At 39.7% G+C, this 22304-nt stretch overlaps 1 protein-coding gene across 2 annotated transcripts in view; it reads left to right on the top strand.

The window, feature by feature from the left end:
- Nucleotides 1-22304, top strand: part of LOC149435335 (adhesion G protein-coupled receptor G4-like) — a 134848-nt gene that overhangs the window by 23085 nt on the left and 89459 nt on the right. For both annotated transcript variants that reach the window (XM_089662767.1, XM_089662768.1), the window contains exons 2-7: nt 3018-3116; nt 7797-8396; nt 13064-13108; nt 13226-13282; nt 17329-17850; nt 21226-21311. In XM_089662767.1, the coding sequence (XP_089518893.1) occupies nt 3029-3116; nt 7797-8396; nt 13064-13108; nt 13226-13282; nt 17329-17850; nt 21226-21311 (1398 nt within the window). In that variant the 5' untranslated portion in view covers nt 3018-3028. The remainder of the gene's footprint in view (nt 1-3017; nt 3117-7796; nt 8397-13063; nt 13109-13225; nt 13283-17328; nt 17851-21225; nt 21312-22304) is intronic.

Here is a 22304-nt window from a genome sequence, read left to right as displayed (position 1 = left end):
GGGGAAGGAAGCCTGTAAGGAGAGATATATGGGATAAACTGTTACTGAGTTGTTGGCTCCAAGACTGTCATCTTGATCCTGACTTACCATGTAAATCACTAGGCTGGAGCAATCCTGCAGGGAAGGGGTTAGGAGTTTACAGCCTACACTTGCTGCATGCTTGTTCCAGATCAGTGGCTCTCTGAAATCATTATAACATCCTGGCAGCCTACACCTTTACAAAACAAATCAACTATGGCAATGCTCACATGTCTATTATCATAGGATCAGTATAATGAAAGAGGAAGGGCATTTATAGCCTCTTTCACTAGGAGTTGTCAGTTGGCACTGTAGTGGTACCTAAGGCTAGGCATACACTATACAATTTTCTTACAATTTTCTGTCCAATGTCTGCCCAATTTCCTTTAGATTTACCTTCAACTATGTAGTGCAAGGGCCTGCCTAACTGGATACAATTGAAAGTGATTTTTAGGCTTAACCTCATATTATATGGTTTTCTGTAAATCTAAAGCAAAATTATCAAGAAAATTGTATAATGTATGGCCAGCCTAATTAGGAATTTGAGAATAAAATCTGAACGCCAGAAAATTGATTGCAGAAACGTGGATTTTGCCACATGCATTGACAGTGAGGGATGACAGTTGGCAGGCAATCTGATTTTGAAAAGAGCAGTTGGCATTTCAGCATAGGGGAACCTTACACAAATTTAAAAAAAATTGGGTTGCATGGCTTATAGGTATCTGGTTTGGGGCCAAGCTTGGGAATGTTGTAATTATATTTTGTATGGGATTTGATTTTTATTCCTTCTCCTTTTTTTCCTAACCAGATGGATGGGAAAGATTAAGAGCTCATGCACATAAATTTAAAAAAAACACTGCTTTTACAGATGTTGAGTATTTTCTTCTGCCTGTAAAAGCACCTTTATGTAAGTCTACGTGTCCATGCACACATAGGCTTTACAGGCGTATTAGAAGAGGGGAATTTACAGGCTGAAAACCCCCCACCAAAGGCACATTCAGAAGAGGAGCTTGTAAGCAAGTTGAAAACTGCTTAGTCAGATAGGTTGGGTTGAGTAGGGTTACTATTCTGTATGCTGTTTTCGCTGGCATTTTTAGAGCTTCAGCTGGTCCACATGTAGTGTAAATTAGGGGGAAGGCTGGAGCCCAGAACCCTGGGGGTTTTCTGTTTAGGATACCCGCATGTCCCTGTGTGTGTGCCGTTCATGATCCACTCCTGAAGAACCTTGCTTCTGAGTATCCCGGGATGCCACCAGCCATGGAACATGCTGCCCGCTCTGGACTTTGCGCCACTAATGGACTCTCTTTGCTGAAGGAATGCCAAGGCTGTTTAGTAATTAGCAAATATTAGAATTTGCTTTCTTTGTGACTTTCATCATCTCGTTAATTGAGTTTAGTAAAGACTGTTAAACCTACCCTATGCCTGGTCTGAAAGTACTAAATGGGTGTATAACGAGGATGGCATATACAAAGAATGTGGGCCTGTTTAGGCAGTAAAGGGGAATGAAGCACACAGCACTACAGTGTCAACATCCTAATGGAGAACAAGTTTGTTATTAATGACAACCAACTTCACCCAGTACAGTCACCTGCAACCAGTTGAAGCGTGTTACCCTAGTACGTAAAATATCCTTTGGTAGCGAGGGGCCACCAGTAGGGCTCCTGCCTTAGTGGTCTATCTGCCATAGCAATCAGGAGCAGACCAGACATGTATGAGACCCATGCTATGTGTCCTGTTGGATTTCATTCCATTACTGGGGGTGAGGTAGCAGAGGTACATTGGCTGGTGGAGTAGTGTGGTTGGGCCACGAATGCAACACACGTAACACACTGTGAGGAGAGCAATGGGACAGCTCTTGTAAGAGAGAGATATGGCTTTTTACTACTTGGGGTGTCAGCTTATCTCAGAGTTAGGAGACTGCCTTAATATTACACCTTTCACATGACGGCAGTTCCTGCATGGTCCTGGGCATTGATGATCGAGCCTCTGGCAAAGTTCCCCCAGTGCACAGGTGTGTTCGTTCCCACCCACAAAGTGGTGTAGTCGGAGTATTAGTTCTAACCATCCGCTTCAAGCTGAAGAACAGAAAAAAGCAGTACGTGCCTAAACACATCTAAATGGTCATAAATGCTAGATGCATCTAGCGTTTGAGTGCTAATGCATGCAACATGTGGCTTTTAGCGTGTTTTAAAAACAGTACTTTCCTGGTATTCTGGTGTTCAGAGAGGCTTTTACAGAGGCCCAAAATGGTTAGTGTTTTGATCTGTAATTTTGATCTATGTTTAAATTTGGTTTGTTTTGTATTGGGATATTTTTCTATGGTATATGTGTTTGTCAGGAAAAAAAACATTTTTCATAAAATATGTGAAAATAGATTAACTCCAGGCAGATATAAAAAACACAAATAAATTCAGCCATGATTTAGATAAAACACATTAATTTAATGTCCATGGATATACAGAATATATGTTGCATTACAGACACAGCTGCTCAAATTATTCTATGGTACATTTGTGTTTGCCAAAAGAAAACCTTTTTAAAAAATCAATTATGGAATGAGGACTAAATTCAAGGCAGATATAAAAACACAAATACATTCAGTCATTTAATAGGTTAAAGACATTAAATGAATGTATCTTAGATGCAACTAGTCCATGGATATACTTTATATGTTAGAAACAAAGTTGTTAATTTTTAATGTATATCTAATTTGTCTTCTGTTCTTAGCAGGGTTATGCTGTATACAGTATATTATACAATAATCTCCACCATCAGCTTCTGGCAGCCTCTTAATTTGTTGTTTTATGACTGTATGCTTTACATCCTATAAACCTATCCAATCGCTTGGCCTGGACTGGCCCTGTGCTTGCATCATCCTGCTGAATGTTTCCAATAGGTCTATGCTTTCAATATCCTGCATTAATAGGAAGGTCAAACAAAATAAAAGGAATACAAGCACCATGCAAGCATTGAGTGTGTGTCATGTCTTTTAATTCTAGATGTGAAGCTAATGAAAATGAAGGCCCTGGGAACAAGTCAATTCCTCTTGAAGCTTTTTCTTCTCCTGATCCTTAATACAAACCTGGTGACATCAGCAGGTAATATTATACATATATTTATGTACTATTTTCTAATTACTTTTATAGGTTTGACTTAAAGCTTAACTTTTTTTTTAATCAGCTCCAGATATGGTACTTACATTGAATGAAAAGTGTCCCTTGTGCAGGTGACTTCTATGTTCATCTTCATTCCCAAGAAAGATCCATTTGGAGAAATGGATCATACTGAAGCATGTGTGCTTGGGTTCTACCTAGGTATAGAGATAGACTGTGCCTGAACTGACTTTCCAGGATCAAAAGCATGGTCATCGGAAAGGTGAAAGACCTACATTGGTATGACTACATGTCAGGGCGGACTGACCATTTGGAAACTCGGGCACTGCCCGAGGGCCCGGGGTCAGTAGGGGGCCCCATGAGATGCCCCTGGTACCTTTTTCATAGGCTTTTTTGAGTTTGGTCAAGGACACAGGGGCCCCATGATCCCTTATTGCCCGGGGGCCCCATGAGTTGTCAGTCTGCCCCTGCTACATGTATGTACAAGCCAGCTTTATTGAAGAAATAGAGAGCAAGAGGTCAAAGTGTGGGGCAGACTAGTAATACTGCCATATCACAGGAATCAGTACTCCACGTATGTATGAGCTGCAACACTCAAAAGTGTTTTAAAGTGTCACTAAACCCACAACAGTAAAATCAGTCTGTATATGCAGTAAAGCATGCTTGTCGTACTCACTGTGGAACCTAAGGGGTTAATCCTCCTCACTGTATAAAAAGTATGTTTGATCCTGTCTTCTCTGATCCTCCCCTTCTACTGTCCCCAATACATCTCCTGATATAACAGAACAGAATAGCATTTTCTAGACAGGGGGTCAGGGGTTATGCAGCCTCATAGGACAATCATGGGAGAATGAAACCTCCTCCTACAAGCTTTAAGCAGTGCTCTGCTGAACACTGGTAGAAGTCACAAGACTGCTCTAACTGCTGATGAGAAAAAGTATTTAGCTTTGCATTGCACTTGGTGATGTAAGGCTTGGATGCAGTTGCTCGGCCATGGAAACCCATTACATGAAGCTCTCTACGCACTGTTGTTGTGCTAATCTGAAGGCCACACAAAGTTTGGAGGTCTTTAGCTATTGACTCTGCAGACAGTTGGTGACTTCTGCGCACTGTGCACTTCAGCATGACCCCGCTCTGTAATTTTATGTGGCCTACCACTCTGACTGAGTTGCTGTTGTTCCCAGTTGCTTCCACTTTGTTATAATACCACTAACAGTTGGAATGTTTAGTATCAAGGAAATTTCAAGGATGGACTTAATGCACAGGTGGTAACCTATCACGCTTACTACACTTGAATTCACTGAGCTCCTGAGCACAACCCATTCTTTCACAAATGTTTGTAGAAACCGTCTGTATGCCTAGGTGCTTGATTTTATACACCTGTGGCCATGGAAGTGATTGAAACACCTGAATGCAATGAGATGGAGGCATGTCCCAATACTTTTGGCAATATAATGTATATGGTGGATGTCAATTATGGTGTGGTTTGACTACCAGAGTTACCAAGTGACTCTGTAAAAAACAGAAGATGACAAATTCTCACATGCCTTTGATTCTCACTCTCTTTCAGAGCTATGAGAGCCAAATATCAGCATCCAATATACTTTATTTTTGGGAGAGCTGGATATTTGACCCCCCCTGCATGCTCTGGTTCCATCCTTTGGTGGCTGAATATGCTGTAAACATGTAAAATAAGGGAGAATAAAAGTTCTGTTTGGGCCCCCGACCTTATAGGCCTTGGAGCAAATCCACCCCCTGTGTGTGCTTTAGCTAAGCTGTAGTCCCTGCAGAATATTTAGGTGTTTATTTAATAAGTAATCAACATTCGATCAACCAATTGATAGTTATCTTTCATCCATAGGTAGCCATAGAATTTAGCTATTGTGTTGTATGTATTAATCAGCATCAGCAGACCGTTTGGTGTTCTTTGTTGTGATGTTTGCAGACAGTCTAACATTCTCACATAATGTGAAACCACATCTATTCTAAAATTCCCTGTAATGATTATGAAGCACAACCACATATTTGTCACCTGCAGGCTAATTGTCCATGGACAGAGGAAGAGACCAGAGAATATTGCCAACCTATAATGCATTTTATGCATTATGGGTTACTTTCTTATGATTCTTCTCATAACAAAATCTCATCTAAGTACTATTTGATCTAAATCAGCTACTAAATTAACAGAGATGTAACGACAAACATACTCTGCTAGCAGTCCACCAATCTTCCATAATATGCCAAGTTCAGATCCACCAATGTATCTTTCTTTTCTTTTTAAATATGCAAAGAAAAAAGGCACCTGTACCCACTGATTGCATTCACCTGCATGTGTTTATGCAACTTACACAAAGCAGGCAAAAATGATGCAACTATATAATATCCATAACATTTGGTATTTTGTGAGTCTGGCAAAAATGTTTACACTGCTTATGTTTAATTATATTTTTTCTCTGTTTAATATAAGCCTTTCAGTAATGTAACTGCATAATTAAAGCCTATGTACAGCCAAAAAAACAAACAAAAACAAAAATCAGCACAAGGGACATAACGTACAATCAATAGGATGTGTCCCTTGTGCTGATGCATCTTCTGTTATGGGTTCTATGAATGAAATGTGATCTATGACATGCAGGGGGTGGACCTTTTAATAATTCTGACTTATAGATCTCTCTCCATTCATAGAAGCTGTAGTAATGGATTCTATGAATGGTGGTGATTGGATGGAAAAGACGGGTGTAGTTGAGCACTCTTGACGAGAGGCTGTGACAACCCATTAGTTCAATTAATCCTCACCAAACCTGTAGATTCTTGGGGATGGTGGGGTGATGGATGGAAGAGTATTTCACCTCTTACAAGAAGTGTCAACACAAGGGACACATTCCAGAACTGTAAGTTATGTTCCTTGTGCTGATTTGTTTGCTTTTTAATCTGAGATGATGCCACCAGTCTGGTGCAGGCAGAAGGCTGTATTTCCTCAGTTTCTCCTTCCCTAGTCTGCAGCACTGTGATATTGTAGTTACAACTGAGAAGCTGCTGCAAGGATTTTCCCACATTTGTAAACACAGACAAAACGGAAAGGCACCAGTATTTATATGATTTGATTATCTTTGAGCCAGCATCTCAAACCAGAATGTAAATGTTGACCCTGGATTAGGCCTGAACAAAGATGTATCTGTCCTTCTAAAACATTTTTTCACTTTCTTTTTTTACATGCTGTCACCAGTGCAGTACAGCATCATCATATAACTGGTGTGGCGGTGATCAGGGACACTGACTGGTGACAGTATGAAAAAAAATAAAGCATTTTTTTCAATACTTTACATTTTTAACATTTTTTATTACTTTTTTTTGTTTTATTTACATTTTTTTTTAACAAACTGTGATCAGAGCAAGACAGTGTTACCATAGTAACATTGTGCCACTATGGAGAAGTGATCAGGATTTTTTTTTTTTACACATATGATTGCTTATAGCAGTGAATTTTATTGCTATAAGCAAACATTTTACTAAATGAAATCAATTCATTAAGTAAGTATTGTTGTGATTGGCCACAGCTAATCACATGGTACAGATGGGCTGTAATTGGCCCTGTCTGTACCATGTGATCACTGTGACCAATCACAGCTAGCAACACAATTGTACATAATGACTATCTTCCATTGCAATTGGCCAGGGCTGTATTCATGCTATGCATTTGCCTAGCCCCTACCCAATATCCTGGAAGGCCCTCATAGCTTCCTGAAGGTGGGCAGAACTCAGACAAACTCCAACAGCACCAGAGCAGCATGAGCAGACCTAATCAATCAATCAATCAATCAATCAATCAATCACAGCACTCTGTTAAGCAGATTACCACACTGAATTTATCTGGCAGCGTCTCTGGTAAGCAGAGAAACACAGCTATGCTTAACCTAACTATATTCATCCTAGCTAGAGTTGTCACCTCATTACTTTAAAACCGAACACATATTAATTACACAGGTTCTGTGGCTTATTAAGGTGGTAATTCAACTAGTGCCTTATCTACATTAAATTAGCCTATATGTATAATGAATATGTGTTCGATTTTAAAGGCATAAGGTGGCAACTCTAATCCTAGCACCTAACTAGGAGGGTGCTACATAATGTAAAGGGGTCAGAGGTGCAGTTGCTGTGTAATGTAAAGGGGTCAGAGGTGCAGTTGCTGTGTAATGTAAAGGGGTCCAGAGGTGCAGGGTTGTGTAATGTAAAGGAGGTTTTCCTGCATTTTACCTGCAGTTATAGCTGCAGTCCTATAGATTTCTATTCGGTTTTGCATTTTTTTCAGCATTTTATGAAAGCACAAAAAAAGTCCCATGTGCTGCATCTTTGGCGCACTTTCAGAAAAAAGGAAACAAAATATTTGGGAGGGGGACGTTTTACTGCACCAGGTGACACCAACCCTAGTGGCGCCACTACTTGTTAAATTAATTCTTTTGTCTGAGCACACCAGAGACAGCCATCCTGATAGCACAAAGTTTATATTCCTAATTTTTCATTGCACAACAACAGTATATGTATATAAAATGCCTGCTACCACTACATGAACATATGCAGCAGATGATAGCATGGTAAGAGGTGTGGTGTTGGTTTTTTGAGTGTGTCAATGTTCTCTATAAATCTTTTTCTTTTGTTTATTTGCAGATAAAGAATTACTTCCAAACCAAAAAGCAGAAATTCTGTCACTTAATAATATAGGACAATTGCAAGATACAAATATTCCTCAATTGTTAGATTTCACTGTGTGCCTAGACCTATATTGCACAACCAAAACTCTCTGGACTGCATTCTCATACTGTGTTGAAGATGGAGTACGGCCTGCTGAACTTGGCTTGAATTTCTTGGGTTTAGATATCATTCAAATCTTTCACCTGGGAGTCCATTATGAATTTAATCAAGAACTGGAACTATATACCTGGTATACAATATGTTTAATCCGAAAGAACAACACAGGACAGCTGGAGGCATATGTAAATGGGATACGTGTCTTTAATATTATGACTAGTAATGATCCACTGAAAGGCAGAGGAAGTCTGGTGTTAGGTTCTAACCATTTCAGGAAGGCAGGCAATATCAGTTTGATAAGCAGTACAAACTTTATTGGAGAATTATACAACTTCAATATGTGGAACTATGCAAAATCACCTAATGATCTGTATGTTTGCTCTGAAGGCAATCTACTCAGCTGGACGAAAGAGTTGTGGAAATTTGCAAGGCCAAGAATTGATGAGAATTTACGTTGTGGTAAGTAGTGTCTTTCTATTAAAAAGTTATATTCTTGTTCTGAGTGCTCACTTTTCCAAGCAATTCCATGGCTGAGGCAGCCAAGTGAATGAAGCTTGACACACAATGGGTGGCTTTAAATTGTAACACTGGCCATACCTGCATTGAATTTATCAAAATCATTCCATTCCATACAATTGATTAATTCACTGAATGCTAAAAACAATCATTCAATACAATGGCAAGGAAGCTTCCCTATAGCAGTTTAACTGTTTGTATTAGTCCAATATATGTTATATTTTACAAATATGGTTTCCTTATGGTTAAAATCCATCAAAATGATACTGAGAATGATGAGATAATTCAAGGAAATTGTGGAGTTTTCCAGCCCTCTCTCCCTTATTTGGATGCAACACTATGCACAAAAGCATAGGCTTTATAACTACAGAATAATCTGGGGCATAATACATCATAAATTATTAAAAAGGCTGGTGGCCCTTAAGAAGTAGTAAGATAGGTGCATATGGTTTAACATAGTTGGCTAAAAGCAGAGCTCCAGTCAAAATCTAAACAAATAAAAGTCAGTAGCTACAAAAACTGTAGCTGCTGACTTTTAAAAAAACAGACACTCACCTGTCCCTCGATCCAGCGATGTACTCACCACAGCCGGTTTCACCTGCTGTCCTCTTTCCCCAGCACTGGCATCTTCATCGCCGGGTGCCCACTGTGCATGCATGAGTAGCGCTGCACCTTGTGAATGGTCCTGAAATCTTTTGGGACCTGTCACGTGTCCCAGAAGACTACGGGTCCACAACACTTTTCTGGCAGTTTGGCCCCCTTAAAATGATATGCACCTAATTTACAAAAACAAAAAAAAAGGTAAAAAATAATTACTGCCTAGGCGAGAAATGGGAGCGGGTACCTGTCAAATTTGGGTATCCCCACACTCCCAAAAGGTACCAATCCTTAATGGGGAGCGGGGGGAAAGGCCTTAAAGCAGAACGTCTCCTGTTGGGTGGAGCTCCGCTTTAAAGATCCACTCTTTAGGGAAACTAAATAAAAATTATAACAGTAAAAGTGCAGTTTAATTTTTTTTTTTGTTAATAAGGCTTAGGCCCCTTTCACACTAGTGTATCCATCCGATTGGCCTGTCTGTTTTTCAGGCAGATCTGATTGAACCATCCAGTCTCTTCTAAGGAGTTGCGGGTGTCCATTTACACCCACCTACATCTGATCCGATCCTATCTGCTAAAAATTTACGAATGGAGATATGTTCCCCATTCATCTGGCAGAACAGATCGGATGGCAGTTGGGTGTAAATGGACAGGGGGTCCCGTTCTGTGTGGCATTGGCCTTATGAATTTTAAAACTGATAGTTTATATCTGTGTTTCTACTATATGCACTGTATATAATATTTGTTTTCCAAATAAACATTTAACCTCCCTGGCGGTATTCACGAGTGTAGCTCGGGGTAAAGTTTCAGTACCACAAGCGGTAACCCTGAGCTACACTCGGGAAAACCATGCGGCGCTGCTCCGGGATCCCTCGATCACTTACCTTGTCCTGCGCTCCCGCGATGTCCCTCCTGCAGTGTCCCCGGCAATGTAATCCGGCGGATGCCGGCATCTGTCATCTGGGTTCCGTCCCCTGCGAGCGTCGGGACGTACGGGGGACGGAACGGCAGGAAATTTGAAAATGACAAAAAGTGACATTCACTAAAATCACTAAAATCACATAGTAAAACATTACTGTACCAAACCATTTCACATACATTGTGTTCCTAGTGCTTTGTCCTGTGCCCTGCCTGCATTTTGACTGTTCTTTCTGCCTGGAAACTGAGAAACATCCATGGCGTCCAAAAAGCGTCCCTTTAGGTCAAAAACGGTTTTATACCAGCTAGAGAACAGCGATAATAAATCAGAACCACTTGCAGAATTGAGTGATAATGATTCGTGGGGAAATTGGTCATCAGACACTGAAAACGATTTTGCGACTTTGCTCAGTGATGTGCGAACTTGGTGCTATATTTCAAATTTCAGTGTTTTTGGTTTGATTATATTATTGAATTAAATTTATTATTATTATATTATTATTTTTTATGATTATTTATTAAATTATAATTTATGATTTCGTTTTTCAAGTTTTATCCTACCCGGGATGTTTACTAGACTCTTGTTCGGACAGATTTCAGTGAGTTATTCCTAAAAATTACAGGCCTACAATATAAAATGCCAAATTTCCATGCAAAATAATGGTACTGCTTTCATCACCAAAAATCTGAAATAATCATAACGCCAGGGAGGTTAATTCAAATGTAAAGCAGTAGCAAACCCAACACCAAAAATGTAATATATTTTAGTTTACCAATCATTAGATGTGGTGGCTGCCGTGGTTTTCTTTTTTTTGTTTTTTCCCCTCTGTTTCCCTTGGTGACCTGGCCAATAGCACACCTACTGTATTAGAGTGCCTCCCCTCTGGATAAATGAGCACAGAGGGCACCTTTGGACAGCAGCATTGTTAGTCTGGGGGAAAGGAGTTTAAGTGAGTAAACTCCAGGTAACATTTTTGTAAGCAGTTACAGCAACAGCTATTTTCATTTTGGGGAAAATTATTTACATAAATAAATAAATAAAACCTGAGCATTTTAAGCACCCATGTCAGTGTTAAATGGATTGTCTCATCCCTGTAACTTCAAGAGAGCTTTTTCTGTTGAAAGGTGAAATAAAAGAAACACAGCCTAAAGAAGGAAGGCAATGCAGCCACATCACATTACATCACAAATCACATCTTAAAATTGTTAAGCATCAATATAATAAATGATTGCTTTTCAATTAAACCAATTCAGCCCCCGCTACGTACTCACAGGAGTTTGGGTGGATATACTGGGATGATATGATTCAAATAATAATGCTTCTCAGCTAAAACACTGTCTCTTAAATAAATAAGTCCCAAATGATGAAAAAAAGTCCTTAAATATGATCCATATCCATAATCCAGATATCACAGTCTTCTCTTCAACAGATCCCCCACGTGTCACATGTGTAGCGCTACCCCCAAAGGAGCTGCTTGAATGTTGTCCACAGGGGCGGACTGACCATTTGGGAACACGGGCACTGCCCGAGGGCCCTGGGTCAGTAGGGGGCCCCATGAGATGTCCCTGGTACCTTTCATAGGCTTTTTTGGGTGTGGTTTGAGTGTGGGTGAGGACACAGGGGCCCCATGATCCCCTATTGCCCAGGGGCCCCATAAGTTGTCAGTCTGCCCCTGGTTGTCCATTTCCCCTAACTTCACCCCGCAGCCAGGCACAGTGTATTTCTGCAGCCAAATACACTCACACACACTTCCGCTTGTTGTCCTCAATGATCATTCTAGGGGATGTTTGTTTTATTGTAGAACTGGGGATAGGGACAGGGAATTGTACTAGGATACTCCAAATCAGAACTATTCACACTGAGGACATCTAGCTGATCTCTTATTTGATGAGTTACGAAGTCTTGGCTGACAGTAGATAGCAGACTTCTCCTGTAACATATAGCAGCAAGTAGTTTAGGAGTTAGCAAAGTCCCTTTAGCAGTAATAGTAGTTATAGGGCTGAGCTCAAGACCCACATTGACTATCAAGCACCAGGGGAGGTAGCAAGCACACAGTGTCCCCAAATTCCTCAGTGTCAGTACTCACAAGGACAGAATGGTTGTCTCCTTCCAATCATCCAAGTGAGACAATCCAGTGACACCAGACAGAGCTTTGGCGGACAACTCCCCTCAATCAGCTTACTGAAGAACCAGGGTCACTCTCTCTAACTTCAGGCCCTCAGGTCGACCCACCTGAGGCCACATGGAAGCAAGTGCCAGGTGAGGCAGTCTCCAGCCTGGCAAGTACCAGCAATCCCCCTACATTGTGGATGTGACAGCAGACAGGCTCTGTCTCTCCGAGGTGGAAGTGCTCCCCTTTCGCCCTCTCTGTAAGCTGCTGGAAATTACATGCTGTGGCCTACCTGTGCCTTTCCTTACCATGCAGACTGTCTGAGTGTCCGGACAGAGCCCTCCCCTTTTTATTAACAGCACAGGGAGAGAGGCAGAGCTCAGCAAAAAGTGCAGGAAATCAACTTAACTGGCTGGGGCAGCAGCTATCTCACTAACTAACATTTCAACCTTCTTACAAGAGGGCTTGTTTGTATGGATTGTTATGGATAACAGTTAAGATACCTTTATCCCTAACCCTAAACAAGCCCAAAATCTAACCCCTAAAAGTAACCTTTTTCACTTCCAGATTTTGTAAGTAATTGTGACTAATTGTGATGACATGCAAATTTTTAGGTTGACCCTACAACTTAAGAGAGATCACAAGGAACTACTAGAGGCAGAATTTTCGGAAGAGGAAGTCAAGTTAGCTATTAAACTCACAAACCTGTCAAAAGCACTGAACCCAGATGGGTTCTTTGGAAACTATTATAAGAAACTTGTTGATATTTTGACCCTCTACCAATGCAAATTCTTTAACCGCTGCCCATCTGATTCCCGTACACCCTACAGCAGAAATACTGCTACAATAATGCATGAAGGTAAAAAACCTTGAGCCTTTACAACCACTTTAACTCTTTGCAGAGTGTTTGGGACCAGTAGCAAGATTAGCCATTTTACATCTACACCTTCCTAATTGGTTATAATTTATTTATTTTCCATTTCAGCCAATATGACAGTAATACCATCCATTCCCAAAACGACAACTATCAGTGAGTACAGTTTACTTTTTTTCAGTAGTTATTTTTTTGTTATTGCTAAGGACATTTTTTGCAGCTATCCCTTCCACACTTACAGTAAATCATTCATTATCTAATTGACCATTTCAGCCACTGTGACAGATAAACCATCCTCCACTGAAACAACAACTTTTCAAACAACAACTAGTAAGTTCACCTTACTTCTTCCTTAGTTGTATCTTGTTTTTGCTAAGACACATTTTTGCTTTTATACCTGTTTGTTACCAGCAGAATTCATCAAGAGATGGACAATAGCAACATTGCGGAAGTGGTGATGAGGCTGATGGTTATTATCATATTTAATTAAACAGTTCAGCTCCAGAGGGTTTTACCCCCTTTGTGACCAGGCCATTTTTTGCTATTCATCACTGTGCTACTTTAACTGGTAATTGAGCAGTCATGCAACGCTGTACCCAAATGAAATTTATATAATTTTTTTCATACAAATAGAACTGTTGGCTATTTTGGTGGTATTTTATCATAACAATCCTTGTATAAACAAAAAAAGACCACAAGTTTAAACATATATATATAAATATATATATATATATATATACACTGTATATATATATAACTTTCAGCTATAAAACATAACCAATAAAAAAAATAAAAAAAAAACATTTCTTCATAAATTTAGGCCAAAATGTATACTACTACATGTCTTTGCAGGGAGAAGAAAAAGAAAGACTGTTCCTTCTGTACATAGCCCTGTGTTGATTGTCAACACAGGGCTCTGAACTGTGATTGGACATCCACAGTACATTGCGGGAGGACGGTCTGCAAGTGGTTATTAAAGTAAAGCCCAAGAAAGGGTAAATCCAGTGAACCTGAACAAAGGGCACAGGATCCTCTCTGTGGATCAATTCAGTATAATGTGCATTTCATTCATGTGATTGAAAAAAAAGTTAAGTAATAAAAAAGTTTCTTTAATTGTGAAAAATTTAGGTTATACCCAAGCACACCCAAGCTTATACCCCCCCTCATATGCATATGTATGAATGTAAAGGCAATCCCGCCCCAATATACAAATGTATGAATATAAAGGCACTCGTCCGGAGTACCCACGCATGAAAACTTCAGTTGTGATATGTTACATATTGCCTCGCACACTGAAATAAGAGCAATAGTTCTAGCACCAGACTTCCTCTGTAGCACTAAAATGATGACCTATAGGGGGCTTTTAAAGTGTCACCTACAGAAAACATAGGTGACGTTTGTCGCCATTTCACAGGCGCACGCAAATTTAAGGTTTGACATGTTGAGTATCTATTTACTCAGTGCAACCTTATCTTTTATATTTTACAAACAAATTGGGTAATTATTAAATAGACATTTGCGGAAATACCGTGTGACTAAAAAATGGGGACTACCACTTCTTTATTTTCTGGGGTGTCTGCTTTTAGAAAATATATAATGTTTTGGGGGTTTATGGAAACTGCATAACTAAATAATTTTTTAAACATGTGTGCAAAAAAAAAAATACACGTAAAAACTGCTCTGGCAACAAATGAGATAAAGGCTAACAGCACTGTAACCACCTCAAAACCAGCATGTTTCTTCATTTCCAAAAAATTGTGGCAAAAACTAAGATTGCCTTGGGGTGTCCAGTTTTCAAAAAAGGGTCATTTTGAGGTATTTGTAGTGTCCTGGCATTTGCTTTGGTAAATTAGAACATACGGCAAATGCTCAGTAGTTTTTGCATTATATAGCAAAAAAAAAAAATTAATAAAAAATTTCAGTGGTTATTGAATACTGCCATAAGATAGATATTTCTGTCTCAAAAAAATGATTCATTTGGGTACAGTGTTGCATGAGCAAGTACTGTACTTGTCAAGCTATCACTGCACTAAAAACTGGCCCGGAAAGGAAATGAGTGTAACCTGCTGGTATTCAGGTGGTTAAAGTTGGTACTAACGCCAAATGAGTTGGTTATATTAAGAATGCCCATTATATTTTGTCCATATTTGGTGGAGATAAAGCTGTTTATATATTCTTATTTTGACAATGACCTGAATGTTCATGGATTGCACATACTGTATACCTGTAGTATGTACCATTCTATATGTCAACCTCAACTGCTGTATTGCTAACCTCGTTATTTCTTATAAATAAAGAATTTGAAAGAAAACAATTCAGTTGGCATCACACTAATTCTTACATCAAGTGCATATATTATAAACTCTAACTTTATCACTAAGGCCTCCTTCACGTGGGTGGCTGGGGGCAGTAAAAACAGGTGGCTGAGCAGAGGTTTTACCTCCCTTCAGCTGCCCTCCTAAAGTCTGCAATAAAGACAGAGGGGCTGTGCACATGCCACAGCCGTGATGCTTTTCATCTGCAGCAAGTTTAACGTGGTGGTACTGCATGCCAAAGTCATCCATTCAGGTCAAGGGGACCATGGCACAAACAAAAGGTTGTATGATTGCAAGACATTAGCCGCATTACAAATTGCCATTCACAAAAAAAGAATAAAATAACAAAACAGCCATTCAAGTGGCTGAAGGATCACCACCAGAACGACTGACAGCAACTGCTTAGTTGCACTCTGAAAAGAGATCCACAATGGATTGCTTTTCAGAGCATGGGCTGGTGTGAACCTAGCCATAGGATCCTTTCACATAGGCGTCATAAGTTGAGTCACATTTTTGGTAAGAAAAATGGTTTCAGGTTACATCAGTTTGTACATCCGTCTTCAGTTCAGTTCAGTGTACATCTGTTTTATCATCTGTTGTTTTTAGTTGTTGCAGAAACCAATCATAGGTGGCAAAAATGTAAACAAAAATGCTTCTTGCCTAAAAAAAAACGTGAAAGGAATGAGCGTAAACAAATGCAATTTGTTTACATCTGTTCAGATCAGGGGTGGACTGACCATTTGGAAACTCGGGCACTGCCCTAGGGCCCGGAGTCAGTAGGGGGCCCCATGAGATGCCCCTGGTACCTTTTTCATAGGCTTTTTTGTTTGGGCAAGGACACAGGGGCCCCATGATCCCCTATTGCCCGGGGGCCCCATGAGTTGTCAGTCCGCTCCTGGTTCAGATCAATCTATACAGAAAAGGACATGGTCTTGTTCCGTTTAAAAACATGGACCTGAACACACACAGATGTTGGCGGATGGAAACGGCTGATCATTGCTTACATCCCCCACCCACAGACATACATTGTGGTTCATTCTGGAATCTGGATCCATCTGAAAACCTGACACATGGATCTAGACTGAACACCTGTCTGGAAGGGCCCTAAAGCAGTACAAAGATTACTGGCACTTTGCTGAACTCAGAAATTTGTAGCAACCAATTAAATCTTAGATTACTGAAGACATGTCAGCTAAGAGATGATTGCTGATCGGTTGTTGCCAATTGCTGCATCTTACTTATCTTTGTGACTATTTGCACTTCTTTATTGGATAGACTACATAGAAGAGCAGTATTATTGAGGATCTGGATATCAGGGAAAGCCTTAACACAATTGCGTGGACATTGATTAACATCACAAGATTGTCATTCCACATTTAATAAAGGGTTAGATATTATTACTTACAAGTCCCTATGTTTAACCTTTCAGATAGGTGGACATGATCCAATAATTGCAGACAACTCAAAAGTATAGTATAATAAAAGGAATTTACTTAGCTTGGTTTAAAGATGAATTAGAGATGATATAATATAGATAAATACGGCATTCAATCCAGGGGAGTTCACAACTTCATCTGAATGTCCTCGAGGTGACAGTCCTTGATTTAGACTTCTCTTCTTCAGTTCTGAGTTCAACTCAACTGGCCATTTGTCTTCCAGTCATTTACTGTATATAACAACCCAAAAACTAGTTAAAACCAGTTTGAGCCACATCACAGAATAGATAGATCAGATCTTCCCAACTTCCCACAGAACAATGGATCTGATGTCTTAGTATATATTAGACATATTCTATATAGATAGAAGTGATTAAATAGAAGTGATAAATAATAAATATGATTACTTATACACTAACATAATTGATAACATAAAACTATTACTACTATTAAAAACCTACACTACACCATATTTGTCAATCATATCAATATAAAGGAGATGTTTGAGTGTAAATGTAAATAATTGTAAATGTGGGTCTACAATGGGGTGTAGATGTCATTATGTTATCATCACATTATGAGGAAACTGAGAGCCTTTCTATATAAAATATACTATATTTTTCAGCTTTACCATCATCCACCAGCACACCACTAGATCCTAACTTGTCATCCACTGAGACCTTGAATGCTGCCACGACAAGTACTTCTAAGTTAACACCCGCACCTGAGCTTTACACCACAACAGTAACAAAGATGGGAACAACTTCAATATCAGTGAATCCATTAGAATCTCAGGCTACAGATCAGCCTGGACTGTCAGACAGCTCTGCACAATCCTCTACAACAGAGTCCTTCTCTGGAAATAATCCAGTAGTGAATTCCAGTATCATCTTACCAACCAGGAACAATGTTTCCACAACTGGAAATATATCTTCTTCCCATCCCATTCATCCAGCAGCGACAACAACACTCACTGTGGCAATCTCATCATGGGTAACCCATACAACAGAACGGCAAGTGACAACTTCTGGTACACTTGGAACCACACCTCCCTATGGGACAACAAATTCAGGGCCATTACCAGTCACTACTACTGACTCCAATGGGAGACCATCTACAGCCAAGCCATCTCCTCCTTCAATTACTGGTAAGGGAATGGTGTAAAGGACCAAAATTAATTCACCCACAATGTGCTGTTTTTGGTGTACAGTGCTGTGAAATAGTATTTACCCCTACTTGATTTTTTTGCATATTTGTCACACTTAAATGATTCAGATCATCAAACAAATTTTAACATTACACAAAGATAACCCCAGTAAAGACAAAATGCATTTTTTAAAATTATGATTTCATTTATTAAGGGAAAAAAGTTGTCCATACCTGCCTGGCTCTATGTGAAAAATGAATTGCCCCCTAAACCTAATACCTGCAATCAAGCATTTCTGATAACTGGCAATGAGTCTTTCACAACGCTGTGGAGGAATTTTGGCCCACTCTTCTTTGCAGAATTTTTTTAATTCAGCCACATTGGAGGGTTTTAGAGCGTGAATGGCCTGTTTAAGATCATGCCTGGGTCATGCCTTTGAGTAGTTCATTCCAAAACCTTAATTTTGTTTTTTTTTAACCATTCAGAGGGGGACTTGCTAGTGTGTTTGGAATCACTATCCTGCTGCACAACCCAAGTGCATTTGAGCTTGAGGTCACAAACCAATGGCCAGATATTCTCCTTCTGGATTTTCTGGTATAGCACAGAATTCATGGTTCCATCAATTATGGCAAGTCATCCAGGCTCTGCAGCTGCAAAGCAGCCCCATACATCACGCTATCACCACCATATTTGACTGTTTATTATTTATTTATTTATTACAAGTACTTAGTATATAGCTCAATTTGCACAGCGCTTTACATATATATTGTACACTCACATCAGTACCTAACCGTACAATCTAAGGCCCCTAACTCACATTGATACGTACACATACTAGGGCCAGTTTAGACAGGATCCAATTAACCTACCTTGATGTTCCTTTTATAAAATGCTGTGTTAGTCTTACTCCAGATATAACAGGGTGCACACCTTCCAAAAAGTTCATCTTGTGTCTCCTTAGTCCACAGAATATTTACCCAAAAGTCTTGAGGATAATCAAGATGTTTTTGGCAAATATGAGATGAGCCTTTGGGCTCTTTTTGGTCAGTAGTGGCTTTCTCCTTGGAACTCTCCCATAGATGCCCAGTATTTCTTATTGTTGAATTATGAACACTGACCTTAACTGAAGCAAGTGAGACCTGCAGTTCTTTAGATCTTGAATTGTCATTTTGCTTTTGGAGTCATTTTGGTAGGCTGGCCACTCCTGGGAAGGTTCACCAGTGTTCCAAGTTTTCTCCATTTGTGGGTAATGGCTTTCACCGTGGTGCACTGGAGTCCCAAATCCTTAGAAATGGCTTTGTAACCCTTTCCAGACTGTTACATGTCAATTACTTTGTTTCTAATCTGTTCTTGATTTTTTTTAGATTGAGGCATAATTTGTTGCTTTTTGAGATCTTTTAGCGTGCTTCACTTTGTCAGGCTGCTTCTATTTAAGTGATTCAACAGGTCTGGCAGTAATCCGGCCTGGGTGTGGCAAGTGAAATTTAACTCAGCTTTCCAAAAAATGTGGTTAAAAGAGAATTATGGGTTTTTTTTTTTTTTTTAGCTTTATCCTATTCCCTATGAGCTGCTAATAAATAAAAATCTTTCCAGACCTTGGAGAAGTGCACCCTTTCTGTTAAAATCAAGGTAAATACCTATGGGAGGGGATTCAGTCTTCTCAGGATTCTTACGCTGGCAATCTTGTCTGCATCCACCTCCTTTCCTGTGTTTAATTGATGTTGGCTCTGGGCTGTCTGCTCTCCCCCTCCTCCCCCCTCACACAACACACAGCTTACAGCCATTTTTATCTGGGAACTTTACATGCCAGAACTGCAGAATAGCAGGCAGCTACCCAGTGTGCAGATAGTTGTCTGTAAGAGAATCGATCTGAGCTGTGTGTTGTGTGAGAGGAGGTGGGGGAGAGCAGACAGCCCAGTGCCGACAGCAATCAAACACAGAAGCAAAGGAGGTGGATCCAGACAAGATTGTCAGCATAAGAATCCAGAGAAGACTGTAGCCCCTCCTACAGGTATTTACCTTGATTTTTACAGAAAGGGTGCACTTCTCAGAGGGCTGGAAACATTTGTTTATATATTAGCAGCTCACAGGGAATAGTGTAAAGCTAAAAAAAGAAAACCCATACTTCTCTTTTAATCACAGTTCATTCATGATTTAGCAAGGGAGTGGGGCAATAACTTTTTCATATAGGGTCAGGCAGGTTTGGACAGCTTGTTTCCCTTAATAAATGAAATCATCATTTAAAAACTGCATTTGTATATTCTTGGGTTATCTTTGAGTAATTTAAATTTTGTTTATCTATCAAGTGCCCAATTGTCCCCACAATACGTTTCACAGCAGCCAGATGAATCCACAGACCTGTTGACTATATATATGTCGTCACAATGTTGATATGCAGCGTGCAGTAACCCATATCAACCAGTTGACTGCATCTGTTTTGGAATGATTAATATTTGTTACTGCACATTACAGTTGCTCTTCGAACATGGGCATTGAGCCCTGTATAAATGGGCAGTTTGTTTATGCAGACAGAGCCACCAAGTGTTATGTATGTCTATGGGATGCAGCGGCTGTACGAACACAGATGCTTATCCTAACTTGACAGGTATGCAGGTGAGCTGCCCTGAAGGCAGATAGTACTGTATGTGTTCAGGTGATGTTACTGTGTCCATACAACAACTGCATCCTCACAGACTTACATCAGCTGCCTGCTCACTGCACCTAGCAGCTCCTGATGCACATTCATGGTGTACGGGCCTCAGTGCCCCAATGGAGAAAGAAATTTCTCTGTTTTTCCTGGTGACCCTTGATATTGGGACTGAAGGGGAAAATTACAAATTTTCAGTTCTTACCAAGAGAGAAATAGAGGGGAAATATTCCAATGGGCATACTTGTTCTGGCAACAATGGCCTAAGAGTGTATCTCCTTCACATTGTAGAGATTTCTGCTTATTTCCTGTTTTGTTTACAGGAAAGGATGTAAAAAAAAATTCTCCAATGGGACCCAGAAGGCAAAAAAAAAAACCAGATGAATTTTAACCATTCCCTACTCCAGAGAAAAATAAAATTGGAAAAAAAAGCTAAATACTTTAAAGCAGACCTGTACTAAGAGAAGTGTGGATGGATGGCAATTCCTTCAGAATTCCAGTCTTTATTCTATCACTATAATATTGACTGTTGACTGTAAACCTTTAATCAGTCTCAACCAGCTTTAAAGTCTTACTAAACTTGATCTATTTTCATTATACGATACAGATATTATATTTGTTAAATGTGCCACACTAGTAGTGCTAGCATCGATTAAAAAAAGCATTCCATTTAATCTCAATGGCTGCATTGGCTTCTTTGTAATATTTTTTCTTTAAATTTCTCTTAGTCTGTTACTTCGCTGTCAGCATGTCCCTCAAATTCTCAGATGCCGGGATTGATACAAATGAGGCTGCCTCCCTCGTGAAAAGCATGGTGAGACATGGAAATGTTCTTGACAAGCCGAGATACTGACTACTCTATTTACAACCATTCATAAATATCACGGAAGAGAGCATTTGCCAGAAAGGTTGATATACTTGCTGGTATAGGTGAACTATGACTGGCTACTAAGATTTAATTAGCCCTGTTTTAATAAAATTGTAAATTCTATGTAAATGTCACAAATGGTCCCAAGGTCATTTTTACTATGATATATATTGAGGCTAGTGCCTAGCTCAGCAAGTGTAGTAAAAAATGGTGCTGCACAGAGGGCAATAATTGGGTATTATAATTATAGGATGGAACAAGTGAATTCATGGTAAGTACACAGCAATTGTATGCAGTCATTCTACAACTGATTAGGGGTGTATTTGTCAAAGATTCACTTGGCAATTTGGCCATTGAATAATCATTCAAAAGACTCCAGCAAAGATTTGTCGGGGTTTGCCCATTTTGAATTTTCTTGTATATGTATATAAAAATTAACCATCTAAAAACACAGTTTCTGCACCATCATGGATGAAAAAATGCACAGCTCCAAAGCAAGAAGAACTATGAAATACATTTAAAGTGTTACTAAACCCAAAACAGTAAAATCAGTCTTTATATGCAGTAAAGCATGCTTGTTATACTCAACATGGAACCTAAGGGGCTAATACTCTGCATTGTGTAAAAAGGCTGTTTGATCCTGACTTCCCTGCCCCTCCTCTTGTTCAAATGTCCACACTAATAAGACAGACTGAATCCGTAGCCCATTTGCACATGCTCAGTTTAGTATATATTGCTAGAGAGGTTTTTTTTCCTTGGGAGAGTGCATGTGATCAGCACAGGACCAATCAGCACTGTCCAGAGAGAGGGTCAGGGGTTTTGTATCCTCCTAGAGCAGAAAGAAAACTCCTCCTACAAGCTATAACCAGTGCTCTGCTGAAGTCACAAGACTGCTCTAACTGCTGATGAGAAAAGGTATTTAGCAGTTTATATTTACTA

The sequence above is a fragment of the Staurois parvus genome, unplaced genomic scaffold (genome assembly GCF_062004578.1).
Source record: "Staurois parvus isolate SC_StPar_1 unplaced genomic scaffold, SC_StPar_1.0 ptg001535l, whole genome shotgun sequence".
Lineage (NCBI taxonomy): Eukaryota > Metazoa > Chordata > Amphibia > Anura > Ranidae > Staurois > Staurois parvus.
This window is presented reverse-complemented; position numbering and strand designations above follow the sequence as displayed.